Raw genomic sequence first — 19,400 nt, forward strand, 5'->3', positions numbered from 1 at the left:
GTGATCACAGTGCACAAAAAAGTGCATATTGCAGAGAGAAAAGTGTAGTGATTTGTGATTGAGTGTGTATGATTTTGTGAAAATTGCTGAAGAATTTGTTTGTGTGTTTGAGATGGCAATATTTCCTTTTAATTCATGAGTAAAGTTATGTTATGGTCTTTATTAATGAAATTGTGTTATGTTTAATGATGAGAAAGATGTTTATCCTTACTAAATATTTCAGGAAACAATGATGACTAAATCTCGAGGAGTAATTAGACTAGTAGACTATCTTATAAACTGTAGGTTAAACTATGTATTTAGGAAGTATTAACGCATATGTTATTTTAAATTTATTGTAGAATATAATAATGAAGTAAGGGATATTTCTACCTTGAAAATGACATTAGATTATAGTGTTCATTTCGACTATCCTGTAAATAATAGGATTCGCCACACTATTAGTATATTTATTTATAGAGGGACAGTCAAAACTCTAGCAACTGCAAATTATGTTTATACTTTCCTTTGTTGCAAAAATATATTTTACCTCAACTTATATTTTCATAACTGACTAGAGCTGAGGGACAATTACTTTAGGGTCAAACCCTCCAAATCGCTCCCACAGATAAAATATCTCTCTCTATTATCACTAATATCATCTCATACTAGTAGCAAGCATGTCAAAATTATGATGATCTAACCGTTGTCTAATACAATCATATAACCATGTCCTAACACATGACAACTTTATTTTAAATTGTCGTCCACTACTATACAACAATCAAAACGCGTACACACATTTAACGGGCTATAACATTTATACTAGACGACAAAACCTAGAACACCTATATATAAAAGAAGAATCCTCTTAATACAAGTATATTTTTTACTCTAATTGAATCCTATAACTAAAACAAATTTCTTTAACTTGAATGTTGAAGTGTTTTTTTACACGAACATCTTTTATTAAATTTGATAAAAAGTTTTAATCAATGATCAACTACCAAAGGAAATCGTCTATCCTGGAAGTTTTACCTACCCTGGTCAATCAAAACTTACCAAAAGGCATAAACTAAAGCTTTATACATGTACATAAATGAAATTTCAAACAAAGAAATTAACACAGAAGACGTTTTCTATTTCCAACATTGGGCTTTGTTAGTTCCCTATATTTTGGGTTGGGTCTATGACGGGCAAGCAAAAGCCAAACATTGTTTTCACACCTTCCATTTTTTCTATGGATAAGGATTCAGTGCAGTGCAGTTAATGCGGGAACAAAACTGTCCTCTTTTTTTTTTTTTTGCCTAAGTGGTGACTATTTGCTTAAGTGTGAAGCTTCAGCCCCTTTCACGTTCCCTCAGATCTCTTTTCCTTCACTCCTTCTCAATCCCCTCCATCACTACTCAGCCTCCTCCCTCTCAGCTCCTCACCTCCGTCCACCCTCATCCCCACCTTCACTCTCCCTTTGAAATTTTCCTTCTGATACGATAATTCAAGGAATTCTATTATTCAGAACACAAAAAATTGTGAATTGTTATGTAAGTCTCTCCTAAAAAACCTATTATTCTCCCTATATATAGCTACAGAGTAACTAATAGAAATCACTCCCTGCTAATCTCTCCTATTTATTCTTCAATCCAATCCCTATTTATTTTCTCACGATCGCTATTTATTCTCTCCTATCATTACCCACCGTTGAAGAACATCATTGTCCTCAAGGATAAAAGGAAGGAAATCGCTACAAAAGATTGTAGTAAAACTCTCATGTGGCATCCTCCGGAAGTTGATGTTTCCATTTTAACAGAACTTTAGTAACAACCTAGTTGCCTCGCTTGACAGTCATTCTATCCAAGATAGATTCTGGTTCACGGGAAGCAAGGCTTGCATTAGTACTGGCAGGAAGAACTGTAGTAATAACCACAGTGTCGATATGTTTGCGTAATTGAGAAACATGAAAAACATTATGAATGCAAGACTCAGCAGGAAGTTGAAGTCTGTAAGCCACAACACCTATGCGATCCAGCACCTTGAAGGGGCCATAAAACTTAGGTGCCAATTTAGCATTAACCCAATGAGAAACAGAAACTTGACGACAGGGATGAAGCTTAACGTAAACAAAATCTCCTAACTGAAACTGTCGATCACTGCGATGTTTATCGGCCAACTGCTTCATTCGATCTTGAGCTCTTCGGAGGTGAAATTTCAGCAGCTTTAACATCTCCTCGCGCTTGGTTAAACTTCTGTCAACTAGCTCAATCTTCAAATCACCAAGATAAGGTAAGTAGGCTGGTGGTGGCTACCCGTAGACTATTTCATAAGGGGTGGCGTGGATAGAAGTATGGTAGGTTTCGCATTGATAGATCCATTGATTGACGTTCTCACCGTTGAATCTTGGAAAGTCGATCCTTGCCAAGTAGGTGCCACACGAGTAGATTGGTTGATTCCCTTTCGCTTGTTTGTCTTAGGTACTATTGTTATGCGAAGTGCATTTGGTCTCAGGTAGTTTCTTTAAAGAGTCGTTGATGTTCTGTCATAACAAATCTTCCAAGGTCTTTTGCATGGATCCTGCGATTTCCATCAACTTTGCTTCCATGCGTGCGATGATTTTGTTCTCCAAGCGCTCCTCCATCTCCGTGTGACTCCATGTCCCTGCTGCCATGGATGTTGAGTGCTAGGAAGGTCAAAGCTGATACCAATTAATATGATAATTCAAGGAATTACAAGAACTCGATGAACTATAGAGAAATAGGGAATCCTGAGACGAAAAAAGGATTCCAAAATTCTATTATTCAGAATGGAAGTATAAAAAATTGTGAATTGTTATCTAAGTCTCTCCTAAAGAAACCTATTATTCTCCTTATATATAACTGTAGAGTAACTAACACAAAATCACTCTGCGCTAATCTCTCCTATTTATTCTCTCACAATTGCTATTTATTCTCTCCTATCACCCTCAGTCCCTCCCTTTCCTTCCCACCTTCACCCTCACATTTCTCCTTCCCCTTTCTCTCTAAGATCTCAGCTCTCCTCCTCTTTTCCACTCCTGTTCCCTCTCACTTTCAAATCACAGTCTCCCCTCCCTCTTAGATTTTAGTGAGGCTCTTCTACATCTCAACTTCGCCTCCATCCTTCTCAAATCTCAACTCCATTTCTTGTTTTTCCCCAACCCCACCTCCACTAATCTCAACCATCTCTTCCATTTGCAAAACCCAGTCCAGACCCTCCTGCATTTGTAGAAAATTTTAGATACCGCTTAAGCTGGTCAGAATCGCTTAAGCAAATGTTAAACTGGACCGTCCTGTTCGTGCGTGAATAGGAGCAGATTCGGATCCAAATTCTTTTTTCTATTTGTACTCTCGCCATTATTTAATTTTTTTTATTACGAAAATTAAATTTTAAAAGTGATTTATAAATTATTTCTTGGAATTTAATTTTTAAAAAGTATTTGAACACATTCCAATAATCTAATTCTTAAAAGGAAAATTATAAATGACTTCTGAAATTAACTTTTTGAAATATATTTTTTTGTCAAGATTTTTAAACGAATTTCTGAAATTAAATTTTTTTTGGTCGATGAAATTAAAATTCTGTAAAAAGAAATCCCCGCAAAAGCCGTGTTAATCCTAACAGTGGCCCATTGAAAAGCTGGCCCAATTCCATTAGTTGCATTTGTTGGAAACGAGCTTGGATGTTGAGGCTGCTTCGACGTAGGATGGGATATCCAGATGAGTTAATTTAAAATAAATAATATTTTTTTGTTATATTAAAAAACATTACAGCTCTTTGACAAAATTTAAAATTTATTTACTCAATTAAAGTCTAACTAGAGGGCACAAATCATCTATGTTTCTGATTAAGTTCACTTGAACCAGAGAGTATCCCAGGACTATTGGATGATATTAAAATCTCCTGCAGACTAATGGGAAGTGAATCATATTTATCAGGAACCAACTAATTTTGACAATTAATTTTAAGATTTTTTACTCAAAGAAAATGCAATAATGTTCGGCCTGGCATGATTAAATGTTTTGCAACAAATATTAGGTTTAGCCAATTCATGCTTTTAATGAAAAAAAGTTCTATTTTTGGTACAGATTATTCAACCGTATGACATGCAAATGGATAATTTTTCATCAAATAAAGCTTTTGAAGGAAAAAAATAAGAATGACAAAATAAAATCTAAAATCTTTCTTTTTCTCTTTAGATGTCGTTAAACGAACGAAATAAAAATTGTAAATTACATGACGCAAAGGCCAAAATTAGCTTTTGCTGGGTACAAATTCGAAGACAATTCTAGAATTTCTAGTACAATCAGATTTTCCAATGTTCTTTATTTTCAAGAACTAGATCATTCATGCAACTACACCTAATTTCACTCCCAGAGGCATTCCCTTCATTTTACTCCTTCCGAGGTGCGTGTTTAATAAACACGAAAAGGATACAATGACGATAAAACAAAGATCATTACGAAAGCTAAGTTCATGCAAGATGAAAACTATACTAAGAAAATAACTAAATCACCAAACCTAAAATATGGTAACGCATGCGTCGTTGAGAGCTCAGCATGTATGAGAGAACTTGAATCCATGTGAAATCTGTGCAGGAAAGCAAAATAAACAATCAAACAAGCATTATTACAAAATGTAGCTTGGGTGCCAAACTATCCAAACAAGTACAGGACTCCGATCCTTTTTTCTTCCATTATTTCCTATTCATATTAACCTTGCCAAGCAATTCCAATTATTCTGCTGATCAACCATAGTTTGCATTATTTCAAAAGCATTAATGGAAGAACAATATGAGAAGGAGGAGAAGGCTGAGGAAAAATAAAATAAAATAAAATAGCACAAATCAGACCAAAGACAACACCCATTCATATCCCTATGGAAACCTTGGCAGAGAGGGGCTACTTATTGTCCAGAATACCACAAGTTAGCATTCATCTTTGAGGGGGATCAACTGTGCGGACATTTGCAACGGTCATTCCCTCAATTCGGTCCTTGGTGATTTCCACAAAGTGACCAACAATTTCATGAAACTGCTTGAGCCCTGACAGGGGAAGAATGATGGAGGATCGATCAGAACCTGCAACCTGCAATGAAGTAACAAGAATTTACAGTAGAAAATTCTCTTCCCACATTATAACTAAAATCAAGGAAAAGGACAAAGAAATGACAGCACACCTCAGATATTCTTAAGAAATGACCCCTATTATTGCTCCCGAGATCAAAGAAGAATCTTTTCTGATCAGCCCTAATCACTTTAGAGACCCCCAAGTTCCCAATTTCATCCTGAGCAGGCAAATCAACAGATCTGTCCACATTCAACTCAGAAGAGGTGGCAGGTTGACTACTATGACCAGATATGAAGCCAGCACCAACATCATCCGAGAGTCCAACAATTCGCTCTGAGGATTCAGAATTTTGCTGTTGCAAAATGCAAACAAGCAAATAAGAAACAGATCAAATAAACCAACTTAAATTATCGTGTCAAAGCACGAGAAAAAATGATCAATTGCAAAAGAAGGAAACCTGATTGGGTAGAATGAAAAGCCTTGAGGCTTCGTTGATCTCTGCCAAAATGTTCCTGAATGCTGCCCACCCTTCATCCCTGGAGCTTCCAGCAGGAACAATTATAGTGCTACGATTTCTGCTGACAGAAGCTTCAGACACCTTCAAAAAATAAATAAAAATCATAATCTTGAGAGCAAATAACATACAGGCAGATATTCTTCATGAGATAGAAATTACACAATAAAAGTAAATATATAAGCCCAAAATCATGAAAAACATAACAGCTTTTTATGAGGGACTTCATATAGCTTCATTTGAACATTCTTGGCTGATAGGAAGCATCAATTACAAGAAGTTTTTGCAAAAGATTGTACAGGTGTTACTTAAGGATCAAGTTTGGCCAAATTCAAATGCAAATATGGACCTAAATAAAAGATAGAGGAATTACAGAATATTGTACTTGAAAGCATAGCATTGTCTACTTGTGCAGATTGGTTTTTTACTATTTACTGTTCTTTCTATGTTCCACTGAAATGCATAGTTGCATCCTTTAAAGTTTGCATTTGTTTAATTGTTTGGGGAGAATAATAAATGCTTTTACACTAAAATTACAAACAATTTTTCACTGTGTAACAACTAACAACATATGTAAAAACAGACAGCACCCAACAATGCTAACATGGAAAAACTTCAATACAAAATGATCCGCTCTTCAATGCTTTTTTCACCTTTCCTACCCTCACACTGACATTGTAAGCACTTCAGTTACACAAGGGCAGGCATTAGATATGAACAATAATTTGGCAATAAGAATAAAAAGGGACATAGAAGATACCCCCTAAATACTGAATTTAGAAGATTTTATACAGACAAGATAATATGTCAATGTCTAAACACCGTGTAGAAAATAAACAAGTGCATGTTTGGTTTAATTTATTTTGAAGAAATCATTGTTTTTCTTTTTTAAGTTTCTAAGAGAGCTTTTGAAGCAAAAAATATCATTTCCCCATAAATAATATTTCCAAAACAAACACAGAATTCCTTTTGATTAGTTCAGAATACTATTTGGAGGAGAAAGAGGGCAATAAAAGGTTGATGTATCATTGTATTGAACATAGAAATTGCAGAGTAAACAATTCTCTGTGCATAAAATAAGGACTTTGATTTGATTTGTACAAGTTGGAGGATAAGAGAGTATCTGTAGAAAGCCAAAGTTGATGACAATTTTTGGAATTACAACCAAAACAAAACAATCGAACATCTAAACTAAGTTTCAGAAGTCAATCCTAAGATAAATCAGAAATTCTGCTACAGTATGACTTCTGCACGAACTTACTTGTGTTAAATTCTCTATTTCTCATTGTACACAGGGCTTGACCCGCACAGCCTAAGCGATACAAATCCAACTTTATAGGAAAGCTCTTTGTTTACAATACTATCAAAACAATTCTACTCAAAATCTGCAAAGAACAATTTATTCTCTCTATCCACCACTATGACAAGGAAGGCTGTCCATTCCAAGAGCTTACAGGAGTTTTATTCATTTCAAGCAACTAAGTTAGGATCGTCTAAAAGATCCCCAGCATTAACCACACAAACCAAATTAACATTTATGTTTCCCTTTTCTAATCTTGACAACAAATCCTCACTCAAAACCCTAACGTTATTAACACCCCAACTTGTTATGCATTAGGCTCTTCCTCATGAATAAACAAGTTGTAAATGGTAAGTACTTCAAATTTCTCCTCATGTGGTATCATCATTTTCTACCTCTTTTACACATGCATTGGGTTAACCAACACCCTAACTGTCGCAATTAAATTTCCTTACCACTCACAAGAAAACATATATGCTTAAAAGGCCGACATAAGACTCTTCAAAGCCTAGATATTTCGATCTTCATTCAATGACAATATAGAAAGGCTTTTCTACAAATGCAGTCAGAGTCTGAGTGTGTATAAACCATATTTAAGCTTAAATTCAGACATAGATACAGACACACCCCTATTCTAATTCATTTAAAAGATAAGTAAAGAATTCCTAGAAGGAACCATTATTTTGATAAAGCCAACACAATCCTATTAACCATTTCCCACCAAAAATATCAAAACAACATAGAAAATGCAATGACAGAACACTAAACAAACACAACGTTGAAAACCAGTGCCAACATACCCAATAAGGTGAGAGAAGTTATCTAATGAAGTTAAAAGCTTCCGACGCACTGATGACATAAAACCTATAGCTATTGAAGCCAACGAAGATATTAAAAATTCAAGCATCAGAGAAGGAGAAAGAGAGTTAAGCTTAAGAACCTTTAAGAAACGCCCCCTCCGATTCTCCCCAATGTCGAAATAGAAAACCTGGAGGAAGAAAAACGAAGAAATTAGAAACGAAAAACGCTACGGAGCGAGAAAGAGGAAGAATTAACAGTGTTACCTTAGTGTCGAGTTGCAATTCCTTGCTGAAGAGGTCTTGATCGTCGGAATTAACGTAGTAATTGAAGAGATCGAGGAACCAGGAAATGCCAGAGAAGGGAACGATGATGGTGGACCTCGTAGCAGAAGTCTTCTCAGAAATCTTAAGGTAACGACCGCGAGGGTTCTCCTTCAGATCGAAGTAAAACAGCTTGTGCTCCACCTGCAGCGTTTTGCAGAGCAACTCCACGTCGTTCCCGCCACCGCCACCACCACCACCACCGCCACCGCCGGAGTTCCCCTCCATCTCCGCCGTTAACCGATTTCGACGCCGAAACAGATCTGACTAACAATCGCTTCGGAATCGCATGAGCCTCTCTGCAACGCAAATCCTCTTAGGGTTTGCGAGTTTTCACGGCGTGAAGAAGAGCAACGATTGTAACGGCTTCGTTGACGGTTAGAGAAGAAACGGAGTCATGTTAATCGCGCGGTGTGAGATTGAGACTGCACTGAAGTGAGTGGTGTTAGTTCGGGTTACAAAGACGTTTTCTTCTATGTGTAAACGTTAAACAAAGCCTCTCATCCCTTCGCAGACCCATTTGATGTGATCTTTTCACCCCACAAGTCAATTAGTAGCCATTGGTAATTACTGGATTTGCAAGTTTCTCATAATAATTTCTTTCAATTTTGTCAAAAAGTGGGCGAAACGATGGCCATTTTTTAAATCAAACAATTGCATGTTTAAGATATTGTTTAATTAAAATGCTTAATTATATCTCTGCGAAGAATCACGGTTACATTACATGTTTGACTGGATTTATAGAAGAATTTGCTCTTATGGAAATTGCATGTCAGAGTCAGACACGCACACACAAAATAAGTTTAATTGTAATTTTAGATTTTAAACTTTATAGCTTAATTTGGGTGTAATTTTTGTATCGTATTTTAGTTGTATAAGTTTAATATTTTAAATTTTCAATTGATAAAGTTGGATCCCTTATCCCAAATTTTGTCTAACCATTAATGGAAATGTGATATAGACATGCAATGTAGTATTTTTCCTTTTTGATTCGGCAAAAAAATATATATTTCATTGACTATTTAGTAAGTAGTATCTAAACGTTAATTTATTTATAATTTTTATTTTTAATTATAACTCTTTATATTTAATTTTAATTTTAAGCCAATATATTAAAAATGTCCTCATTTAAAAATGTTGACTCACATTTTATACATATAAAAAAAATTTAAATATTTTATTCTTAAATTTCCTTCTTTTTTTTTCCAGTTATACGTTATCAATTTCACTTAGCATGACAAAATCATTTATAACTGTGGATGAAAATCAAAATAAGAAAAATTTGGAAATGGATTTGTTTTACTTTTTTTATATTTATTTATTAAACGGATTAGGAATGGATTTCACATTAAATTATTAATAAGTATTTGATACACTAAATGACTCAAAATCTATCTAACCTTTTTATCAATAAAATTTTATTTTATTAATCCTGTCATTTATTATTTTTAATATTTTAATAGATATCTATAAATATTCATAGATATCTATGGTATTCATTAAATTTGAAGTAACATAGAATGCAAGAGAATGAGAACTACCTAATTTAATTTTTATATGCTAAAAAAATTAAATTAATAGTACCAAAATTATACTTGAATTAAAATATGGATTAGTAAGAGTAATTTACCTAGTTAAAAAAAAATTGCTACATCACCCGTCTCCGTCACTCTTTTATGAAATAATTAAATTAGATCTAGGTCATTCAGAAAAAAAGAAAATCTTTTTAGTGTTAAATTAGGTGAATGTGTATATATTTTTTTTAGTACATGGATGGGGATAAAAGTCCAAACTAAAAACCTCTAAAAAAAATAAAACAGCTAACAAATCAACAAGTAAAGCAAAACAGATCCAAGATAGAGAAACCGAAAAAATAGCAATTCTATCCTGCAAACTACGGCCATGCTTGACTAGAAGATCCGTGACTTGAATTGCCTCTCAAAAGATATGAGAGCAAGATACCTCATGGTTATCACCAACAATGTGAACTATCTTGTTCACCAAAGAATAGCTAGCATGAGTACGATTACATCCTTCATTTAAAAACTTTACTGCCAAAGCAGAATTAGTCTTCACCCAAATGGTTCCATTCCAACTCATTTCCCGTAGCAGTTTAATCCCATAATAGATAGTCCAAAGCTCTGCTTGAACCACTGAGCAGCTACCCAAATCACCCGAAAAAGCCATGATAAATTGTCCATTATGGTCCCGTGCAACACCACCACACGAAGCAATCCCGTTACTAACAGCTCCATCACAGTTAAGCTTGCATGAGTCCTTTAGTGGAGGAGACCAACGAATTACACATTGTTGCATTGATGCGTCAAACATGTCACGTGAATAGCCACTAAACCCCACGTGGCAAATTTCATTAGTTTTCCCTTTAATCTGAAAGATCAACTGAGATATATCTCCCTCCTCATTACAAAACACTACTCTATTCCTCCAACACCAAAATGCATCCACGGCTACAGCAAATAAAACCCCCCGACTCGATTATATTTGATAGCTATAAGATAAATTTGCTAAAACTCAATCACACACGTAATGATAACAAAAAAATTCAGGCATCATGTGGCCCTGTAACAGCACATTCCATAATCTGATCACCATAGGATAATCACGTAAAATGTGCATGATTGTTTCTATATGTGCATGACATAACCGGCACATCGCACATTCTGTTAAACCTCTATGTAACTAAAAACAATTTGTGACTAAGCTAGCCTGGGCAGCACGTCAAAGGAAAAGCAGAACCTCTCTGGAGCGTGCTAGCGAGTTATATCACGAAAAACCTGTGAGCATGTGTACTCCCATGACCTCGAACCACACTGTAAGCACTTCACATAGTGAATTCCCCATTTGAAGAACCAAGCCATGCAACCTCATCACCATCCTCACCCAAAGATGGAGACACTAATTCTTCAATAACAAGCACACCTCTGTCGGTAGAAAAGCTTCAATATCTTGCAGCTTCCAATCACCCTGATCATTAATATCGTCAGCCACAGGTTTATATTTTTTTCACTAACGGAACAGACCCTATTGTAACATCAGCTAAACATGATATACTTGAAATCTAATGATCCAGCCAAAACTTCACATGAGTACCATCTCCAAGTCGCCGTATTAAATTTTGAAGCACCAATGGCCATACTGAACACATTTCTCTCCACACATTGGACGCACTCTTCGGGGCATTCAACCTCGGGATCCTCTCCGTTCCACACTTATATTTTGCACTCAAAATCTTGACCCACAACTTGTTTGAGCAAGTGATAAACTCCCAACAATTCTTCATCATAAACAAGGAATTCATATTCTGCCTACTCCTTATATTTAACCCTCCTTTCAACCTAGGTTTGCAAATAGCCTGCCAAGCTATTGCATACATGCGGTGCTTGTTCTCCTAGTCGTCCCATAGAAACCTTCTGTAATGTTTATCCAACTCATCACACAATTGTCGAGGCAAGAAGGCAAATTGCATGAGGTATGAAGGAAGAGCTAAAAGAACTGACTGAATTAAGGTAACTCTCCCCGCAAAGGATAAAGTCTTGATTTTCCAGCTACTAAGCCATTGTTTGACCTTCTCCACAAAACCCTTGAACAATACACTATTAGCTCTCCTATGATGGATAGGTACACCTAAGTATTCTTCCAAGTTGTCTGTTTGTTGAAATCTAAACATGTTGCTAATTCCTTCACGAAATCTCCATGAAACATTTTTTGAAAAGTGAATTCGTATTTTGTCTTGACTAATCTCCACTTGATCCACATATGCTTCAGCAAACAATAACAAGTGATGATCGCAAAGATTTGTCGCTAATTCTCATCAAAATTTACACAGAAATTAATGTAATATTAGGGTGTTAACCTAGATCGTCCTCTTGTGACTTAGTAGATGAGTGATCAAATATCAAACATGTAGTATGCAATATATTCAGTAAACAAGTGAAAAGGGAGGTTTGTGGTTTCAAGTCTAAATTACTCAATCAGAAAATTAAATTACAAAGTTTAATCAATAGAATATAATAACCCCTAGTTTGTGCATATAGACTCTTTCCCAATTCCTCTTAAGATTTAATGCTCTATCATTTTTCCTAAATTAGGTCAATTCAACAAGTGAAAATTAACCTTAAATTTTCATACAAAATTAAGCAAATCAGTGGGTTCTAATCTCTAATCCTTAGAATTAAACCCAGAATAAAAAAAAATCAAGTTCAAAACCTCCATTAAAAATGAATTAAAAGTTGATTAAGCAACACCCTCTCATTCAATTCTTAACTTAGTTCAAGAGATTGAGGAAAAAAAAATTCATGAAAAAAGGTTTATATTATCATTAAAAGCCCAGAAATTCAAGAATTCATAAAAATTCATTAGGGATTACAAGAAAATTAGTCCTCCATGAGGATGAGTTTTACCATTACAAGATGAGAATAAAAAAAAATTAATGACATCAAGATAAAAATCAAAGAAAAGCAAGAAGAAATGGAAATTAAACTCTAAGTTAAACCCTTGGCTGTCACCCAAGGTTGACCTAGGCTCTGCAAAAGTATCCTAAAACCCTAAAATATCTCAAAGTAAAAGATTTTGCAAAAGTCTCTAACCCTCAATGGTAAAAATCTATTTATAGTAAACTTGACACCCTTCATAGTAATTACTATTGTTCATGATAGTAGACACGTGCAGCTCCAAGGATTTTCCTTCCTCTCTGTAGTAACTACTATTGCATATGAAAGTAACTACTATCGTTCATAGTAATCATGCACAACCTGCATCATTTGGAGCTTTTTGTAGTGATCACTATTACTTCTGAAAGTAGTTACTTTGACTTGTTCTTTGGAGTTGGCTTGCTGTAGTGGTTACTATGGTATTTGAAAGTAACTACTTTCACCTCATATTTTTCAAATAGCCAAAAATCTAAGGGAATTGCTTGAAAATTCCTGCACAATTATTTAAATGATCAAAATTGTAAAATATATTTTACAAAAATTAGTATAAATTAGATAAAAATTACGAAAGATATGATATTTAATCTAAATGGGATTTTTATGTATTTATCATTTCTAAGTCCATTTTTTCTATTAAAAATATATAAATAAATAAACAAAATATCTATAAATTGTGTATTCATCAACAAGTCATCAGCAAAAGCCAAGTGAGTAAACTCAGGTCTACCCCTAGAAACACGAATGGCCTTCCAAAGCTTAAGATTCATTGCTATCTCAATTTAATGGAACAATCTTTCCATATAGAGAACAAACAGATAAGGTGAGATTGAATCACCTTGTCTCACTCCTTGCAAGGGAGAAAATTCATCCAAAGCTTCCCCGTTCCACAACACATACATCTTAGAGGACGAAATATATGACCATATAAAAGACAAAAAGTTTTCTGGAAAATTGATATCCTGAAGAATATCCTTAACAAATTTCCAATTTAAGCAATCATAAGCCTTCTCGAGATCAATTTTAATAATCACCCACTCTTTGCTTCCAGACTTCTTCCGCATAAAGTGAATTACCTCCTGAAGTACAATAATATTATCCTTACTCTATTGATTTGGAACAAAACTGCATTGATTAGGTTTTACCACCTTTTCCATCACAGTGTGTAATCTTGTGGTTAGAATCTTAGTAAATATCTTATATGAAACATTACATAGACTTATTGGACGCATGTGCTTTAGCATAACAACATTCTCCACCTTAGAAATCAAGGTAATAAGCGTATTATTGACAGAGGCAATAGAGGCATGGTTTAACTCAAAACCATGAATTAGATTACATATCGATGCTCCCACAACATCCCATTGTGTCTGATAAAATACAACTTGCAACTCATCATTCCATAGAGCTTTGAAACCCACCATTCTACGCACAGCTTGTACAATCTTAATATCTTCAATTGGATCACCCAAGCTTTAACAAGATTGCTCATCCACCCAAGGAAAACTATCAAATAAACAGAATGAAGCACAAGATCTAAATTCGATAAAGAGCTTTTTATAATACCCTGTAACCATCTGTTCCAACTCGCCTTTATCAGTCACCCACACTTTATCCTTATTTTGCAACATAGTCAGTATTTCTTCTATGACGAGCTATAGTCGTACCTGAAATAATTTAGTATTTTTATCACCATGCTTAATCCATTTGCACCGCGATTTTTGAAACCATAACAATTCCTTGCACATCAAGATGGTCTCATAATCCTTCCATAGTTGACATTGTAGATCTTCTAAAAATGGATTCGCTTCAAGTGTTAACTTACAAGCAATACCGTTTAATCCTCATATCAACCATCGCTTCTCTAAAAAAATATTTTCAAACACAGTACGATTCCAATCTTAGAGGGTTTGAGTAAAGTGCACAATTCTGGAATTCCAAGCTATACCTTGCTTTCACTTTGACTTCACAACATCCTTAAAGTCATCATGTGTAAGCCACGCTGCCTGAAACCAGAAGGGACGTCTCTCTCTCCTAACTAGGCCACTATAATTAAGGTTCAACAGAATCGAATAATGATCTAATTTGAGCAGGTTAAGGTGAATGAGGTTAGCTTTTGGGAATGCTTGTCGCCAATCACAAGACTCCAAACATCTATCTTCAACTTGATTTGATCAACTTGAGGTTAATATTCTTGACTTGATCAACTTGATTCTAAGGGTTTTTTGCCTGTATAGGGTTAAATCAAAAACATTTTATCCGTATGGGGTTCTTTGAAAAAAAATTCCCTGTCTAGGGTGATTTTGTGAGTGTCGTAAAAAATGTTGGCGACACATGATCAAGTATCGGCTGAAAGAATGCCGACACAGGTGTCAGACCCGACTACTGAGAGCGGTTCAAAAGGAACCGCTCTCTAATATAGACATCTTAGAGCAGTTACTTTCAAACCGCTCTCATAAATCAGTTTTAGAGAGCGGTTAGAAAGTAACCGCTCTAAGAAGTGCATTTTAGAGAGCGGTTGTTATGGAACTGCTCTCTAAAATGGACTTTTGAGAGCGGTTCGAATTGAACCGCTCTCTAAAATGGACTTTTCAGAGCGGTTTAATTCGAACCGCTCTCAAAAGTCATGTTAGAGAGCGGTTCACACCAGTGTCGGGTTGTTCAGGACCGACACACACTGATTGGTTCAGGCCCTCCATCTTCTTCTCCTTTGTGCTTCTGGTTCTGTTATTCATCTTTTTCTGTGAAAAATTTTTGCAAATTGAAAACGCAGAGGTGGAGGTGGAGTGGAGAAGCAGGGCAGATAGATTGCATATTTTTAAAGCTTTGAAAGGTAAGAAAAAATATTATAGTGTATATTAGATATAAATATAAAATATTTATTCTTGCTTCCGTTTTTGGTCCCAGGAATATTGCAATCGGTGGTGGTCCAGGCTATTGTGAGAGGGACTTTCGGTGGTCCAGATTCTTAGCAAAAGGAGGTTAGTAAAAATTTATATTTATAGTGATTTTGTTATGCATGTAAAAAATAGGAAAATATGAATATAGAAAAATAGAAAAATAGGAATATAGAAAAATAAAAAAATAGTTAAATTAAAATATATAATTTTCTTGTTACTTATGTAAAATATAATTAAATAAGAAATATAAAAGAATTAAATTGAATAAATATATGAGGAAAAATTATGTGTGATTATTATTATAAGGTTAATAAAATATAAAATTATGAATAACAAAATCAAATTGAAATAATAAGAATGAAAAATATTAATTAATAAATTTATATTATAAGAATCTGCAGTTGTTAAATTTGTAATAATATTTCAACAAATATTATGTCACATAAATAAGAAATAGTAAGTAAATTAAAATTGTGAAAGATTAAAATATAGTTATGCATCAAATAATTATAAATTAGATTAATTTAAAAAAATTAGAGTAAAATATAAGGAATTAAGTGAAATAAAGATGAATATATAAGCAATGTAAGTTAAATAAAATTGAAAATATTATTTTAAAATATAAATGACTGAAAATAAAAATATTAGATCAATATTAATTTAGACATTTGAATATTTTAAAAAGTTTGTAGTTATTTAAATGATTTTAATCAATAATAATAAATTACAATTTTATGCATGTAAAAAAACAAAAAAAGGGAAAGAGAAAAATATGAAAATAATTAAATTAAAATTGATTTTTTGTTTTATTTATGTAGAAAACTGTATTTAAAAGTAAAAATGATGATGATATTATTATTGTTATACAAATATTATTATCTTAAAATAACAAAAAAATATAATTAGAAAAATATTATTTGAAGGTACAAATTGTTTAATACTAAAATGATATTGTTTTTATTAAATTTGGTTGCTTATATTATAAATTTGAAGTTAATAGTTTACTTGTTTATATATATAGATTTTAGATGGCATCATCTTCGTCTCTTAGTAGGGTGTTAAATCTCAGCCCCGAGGATGGTTCATTACTGTGGTATCAGTCTATTCATGTTTTAGAGCATATTTGGGATGGTCGTGAACACCCAATATTGAGAGTGAGAAGAGGTCATTTCATACATGCTGGCATGGAGGGAGTACCAGTAGAGATTATTCCTCATTTGACAGTAGCAGGATTTGCTGGAGTAGCACAGTTGGCTAGTATTCCTATTGACCGCCAATTGATTACAGCGTTGGTAGAAAGATGGAGGCCAGAGACCCACACATTTCACATGCCCCCTGGAGAGTGTGCTATTACTCTTCAAGACATTGCTATTCAGATGGGTCTTCGTATTGATGGAAGACCAGTTATTGCCCCTACAGGAGGTGACAGGGCACAAATTGTTGAAGATTTATTGGGAATTAGACCACCTAATTCTGCATTTATGGGAAGCAGCTTGAAACTTACTTGGTTGGATGAGCATTTTTCTCATGTTGGGTTGCACAACCAAAATCCCATTCAGCTAACTCGCTTTGCAAGAGCATATATTTTGAGACTTATTGGTGGGTTTATGTTAGCTGATCATTCTAGTAGCAGGGTCCCAGTTAGGTACCTTCCTTTACTTGAGGATTTAGAGATAACTGGACAATATAGTTGGGGAAGTGCAGCGTTAGCCTTCCTATACAGAGAGTTATGCATGTCCACGAATATTGATCGGTCTGGTATTGGAGGATTGACTCCACTTGTGATGCTGTGGGCGTGGGATAGGTTCCCATTTCTATCTCCGGGTGATCCCCCTTACACACAGAATGATCTACCTGTATTATAGGCTTGCAAAACTTGAAGGCTTCACGACATTGCCTAAACGACCAAAATACTCGATGAAAAACTCTGAATCTATTATCCATTACATTACCTCTCACATAATCATTGGTCTCAATTTTGTAAACTGACCCTGGAGCATGTAATTGCATGTATTCTAACCATCTTGGTAATGTTGCATAAGATTCATCCCAATCACCAAATATTGTCACAATTGCTTTTTGCTTTGCTTTCCATGCTTTTTTGTATGAAACTGAATACATAAATTGGCCACTTATTCTCTCTTGGATTAATGAAACGGGAACAGAAGGTTCTTCTTTGACCATACTTGTCAATAAAATTAAACAATACATCTCAGCTAATGATCATATCCAAATCATTTTAAATAGACAAATAAATATAATCTCAATTGAGTTTCACGTACCAATAATGCATGAACAAATAAAATTTGAATCTAACTTTTTGTGGTCTTGAGAAATCATAGTATTAACGCAGGTATGCATACCACCCCATCTCGTAATTTTCCACTTATTTGAATTTTTGGGTAGCAATGCTCTTACTTTCCAAGGACACCCAGAAATATGATTCACACACTTGACAAAATGAGTTGATGCTTTTGATTCAACCACAAAAAAAGTTTGATGTTTCTTCATTGTATAATGTTTTATCGCCATCTTTACCTCCTCTTTAGAGTCAAATAGTTGTCCAACATATAATGCATCTCCTTGTACCCATGATTGTGACGAATGCAACTCCGAAAAATCCAATTCTTGATCAGGATGTTCCCAATTAATAGCAGTGTAGTGTGAACTTATGTTCCAAAAAGGTGTTATAGAATATGTATTAAACTCAAGAAATGTTAGTAAAAAATATTTAACAATTATTGTATTATATAAAATTGTACCTGCAGATTGTCCTTACATAATGTTATTTTTTCAGTGTTTGGAACTGTCATCATTGAATCGAAGCCATCTTCCAAATCAGTATCAGAAGAACTATCTAAAGGAATTTCTCCTTCATCTTCATAGTCATCATCGTACTCATCTTCGTCATCTGTAGATGCAGCAGCAAATATTTATTAATAAATTATAAAATTTTAAACATCATATAATTTAAATAAATATTATACATTACCTCCTCCAATTGCATACTCTTCTTCATTGTCACTAACAGACACAGTTGGGAGTGATACATTTAAACATAACAAACTTTCACCTACATGAGAAGTTTCACCAACCGCAATATCCACATATAACTCAACTACTCTTTCATGCCGTTCTTGACAAGCACTTATCATACAGTCAATGTCTTCATCATCACATACATCTAAAATTGTGTAATTTCCACTCCTTGAATCAACTAAAATTCGTGAAATTAGTCTAGAAATTACATTACTATTGCACAATCTCAATTTTGTATGTATTTTTTTTTCAACATCTCAAAAGTAATTCCACGTTCTATTTTAATCATTTTCTTATTTCCTTCAAATATGATACCCTCATTTCCTTCATACACTCTTCCATTCCAGTATAAAATAACCACAATTTCAGTCATCCTGTGTATCAAATTAAAAAATACAACCAAAATTATTGCAAAAGTTTACCTAAACAAATAGTAACAAAAATAATTACCACAACATTAAAATAATATATTTTTACATTTATATTTTCAATAATATTATATTAACATTAAATAAATTAAATTTATTACTACAAATATTTTTATTTTTATTTATTTATAATAATATTAAAATTATTAATTCAAATTTATTTACAATAATAAAAAAATTTAAAACAATAAATTAATAACATTCTAACCTTTTTCTTCTAGCAGAACAGCTCACAATTGCGGAACTCCTCTCCTCACAATTGCGGAACCCCTCTCCTCACAATTGCGGAATGCAGCAGCAGAATACACCTCGGCGTCTGCCTATATATTGCGTTTGATGAGAGGAGACAGAGATAGTGTCGGCATTCTTTCAGCCGATACACAAGTGTCGCATAAATTTAACCGACACACATGACTTTTGAGAGCGGTTCGAATTGAACCGCTCTCAAAAGTCCATTTTAGAGAGCAGTTCCATAACAACTGCTCTCTAAAATGCACTTCTTAGAGCGGTTTGAAAGTAACCGCTCTAAGATGTCTATATTAGAGAGCGGTTCCTTTTGAACCGCTCTCAGTAGTCAGGTCCGACACCTGTGT

The 19,400-nt window shown here is 34.2% G+C and overlaps 3 protein-coding genes across 4 annotated transcripts; 1 reads left to right on the forward strand and 2 right to left on the reverse strand.

Annotated features, from left to right (window-relative positions):
* Positions 1 to 1,292: 1,292 nt before the first annotated feature.
* On the reverse strand, positions 1,293 to 8,486 carry LOC113857821 (transcription factor Pur-alpha 1). 2 transcript variants are annotated; one of them, XM_027490043.1, is made up of 6 exons: positions 7,936 to 8,486; positions 7,812 to 7,859; positions 5,515 to 5,655; positions 5,167 to 5,409; positions 4,875 to 5,075; positions 4,159 to 4,578 (listed from the first exon to the last, which is right to left on the reverse strand). In XM_027490043.1, the coding sequence occupies exons 1-5, from the start codon at positions 8,218 to 8,220 to the stop codon at positions 4,923 to 4,925; spliced, it is 870 nt and encodes a 289-aa protein (XP_027345844.1). In that variant the 5' UTR covers positions 8,221 to 8,486; the 3' UTR covers positions 4,159 to 4,578; positions 4,875 to 4,922. The 2 variants fall into 2 exon arrangements, with proteins under 2 accessions (XP_027345843.1, XP_027345844.1); XM_027490042.1 differs by having other exon boundaries at positions 1,293 to 5,075.
* Positions 8,487 to 9,930: 1,444 nt separating this feature from the next.
* LOC113859799 lies at positions 9,931 to 10,887 on the reverse strand. The gene is made up of 2 exons (XM_027492484.1): positions 10,788 to 10,887; positions 9,931 to 10,460 (listed from the first exon to the last, which is right to left on the reverse strand). Exons 1-2 carry the CDS (start codon positions 10,885 to 10,887, stop codon positions 9,931 to 9,933), a joined length of 630 nt encoding a protein of 209 aa, XP_027348285.1.
* A 5,481-nt stretch (positions 10,888 to 16,368) lies between these two features.
* Positions 16,369 to 17,205, forward strand: LOC113859800 (serine/threonine-protein phosphatase 7 long form homolog). Its single transcript, XM_027492485.1, has one exon. It carries the CDS (start codon positions 16,369 to 16,371, stop codon positions 17,203 to 17,205), a length of 837 nt encoding a protein of 278 aa, XP_027348286.1.
* The last annotated feature ends 2,195 nt before the right edge of the window (positions 17,206 to 19,400 follow it).

This window comes from Abrus precatorius, unplaced genomic scaffold (genome assembly GCF_003935025.1).
Source record: "Abrus precatorius isolate BTA unplaced genomic scaffold, Abrus_2018 Scaffold2, whole genome shotgun sequence".
In the NCBI taxonomy this organism is placed as follows: Eukaryota; Viridiplantae; Streptophyta; class Magnoliopsida; order Fabales; family Fabaceae; genus Abrus; species Abrus precatorius.